The sequence below is a fragment of the Uranotaenia lowii genome, chromosome 3, assembly GCF_029784155.1.
Source record: "Uranotaenia lowii strain MFRU-FL chromosome 3, ASM2978415v1, whole genome shotgun sequence".
Classification (NCBI taxonomy): Eukaryota; Metazoa; Arthropoda; class Insecta; order Diptera; family Culicidae; genus Uranotaenia; species Uranotaenia lowii.
In genome coordinates, this window is record NC_073693.1 from 141,127,820 (window position 1) to 141,129,147 (window position 1,328).

General features: G+C 35.8%; 1 protein-coding gene across 1 annotated transcript in view; it reads right to left on the reverse strand.

Moving 5' to 3' along the window:
• The window catches only part of LOC129752672 (putative leucine-rich repeat-containing protein DDB_G0290503), a 3,003-nt gene extending 2,439 nt beyond the window's left edge, over positions 1 to 564 (reverse strand). The window contains exon 1 of the mRNA XM_055748438.1: positions 537 to 564. Coding sequence (XP_055604413.1) covers positions 537 to 564 — 28 coding nt within the window. The remainder of the gene's footprint in view (positions 1 to 536) is intronic.
• Between the last annotated feature and the right edge of the window lie 764 nt (positions 565 to 1,328).

Sequence of the window (1,328 nt, forward strand, 5' to 3'; positions counted from 1 at the left end):
ATGGCATATACGTCACTTCGGCAAATCACGGCAGTGTAGTTATAACTTGAAATAACTAATACTGTATTTTTCCTGAGCCGATGTCCGCGAGTTCGAGCCCAAGAGTGAACATAGAACAGTTGTTGTAGTTGCACCGATTAAGTTTTTCAATTACTGTCCGCCAACTTCTAAGGTGAAATATAGTCGCGAATGCCTTAAAGATGGTTAAACGACCATAATCGAAACAAAAAAATTAATACAAAAAGTAATAAAAATTGCGAAAAAAGCTGCTGTGCAATTTTTGAAAACTTATATTTTGGTTTATCTTAATAAATGCAAGTCTGGTTTAGTATTTAATGTTTTCTGATAATACAAACCTTCCTGTAAACATCTAGATCCACCTTGCCCGTGGGTTGATTCGCATCTCCTCTCGCGATTAAAATGTTCCCAAAAACTATCATAATGACCTGTTTATCTTTGCGACTCGTCTCAAAAAGGCCGAAACGACACAAATCTGATTCGGCTATAAATAATTCTCATCAACCGAAGAGAAGAACCGTTGATGGTGTTCCCTGGTTCGGTCATCTTTGGCGTGTGTTTTGTTATTTATTCTAGCTACTAGCAAACAAATCGGCAGCCAGATGTTTCCGGGAAAGACTGGCCCTGTCCTGCCTTCAGAGGATAAGTTTCAAAATTAAACTCTACATGCAGCTTCGAACTAAAAGAAAATCGCGCTGGGAAAATGGTAACCTAAGCCGCTTCTCACAATAGATAATAGAAATAGGTCTTACGCACTAAAGAACTTTTTCGGGAAGTTTTAGATGCACCTTTCATCGCCGTTGCTTTTGCGCTGTTTCTGTGCCACCATTTACAGTTTCGCCGAAGCAGACTTCTTTAAAATATTCTTTCATCAACCATGCACTCCGCCTCTTGCAATTCACGTGATCATCGTTCACAGTTACAACAACTGAGTTTTTTCGAATGTGTGATCTGTGGAAGAAATTGCTATAATAAATCGAGGTACGATGGTAGACGCATACGATTTTCATATTTTATGTTTTAATCAAATTGATTCGAAAATCGACGTCATTTTTTTTATTTTTCTTAGATGATTATGAATACATTATCTTCACTTTTTGTTATTTTGTTAATTTCATACTTATGTAGTAATTTCTGCCCATTAGAATTGATCATTCGTTACAAAAATTTCACAAAACTGAACCATAATCCGAATACAATCAAGGATTCTGAAGTATCTTAAAAGATATCTCTCACAAATTTTCAAATTTTTTCACAAGTGGTCAAACGTTCAGTTTTTTTTTTTTGATTTCATACATGCCCTTAGAATA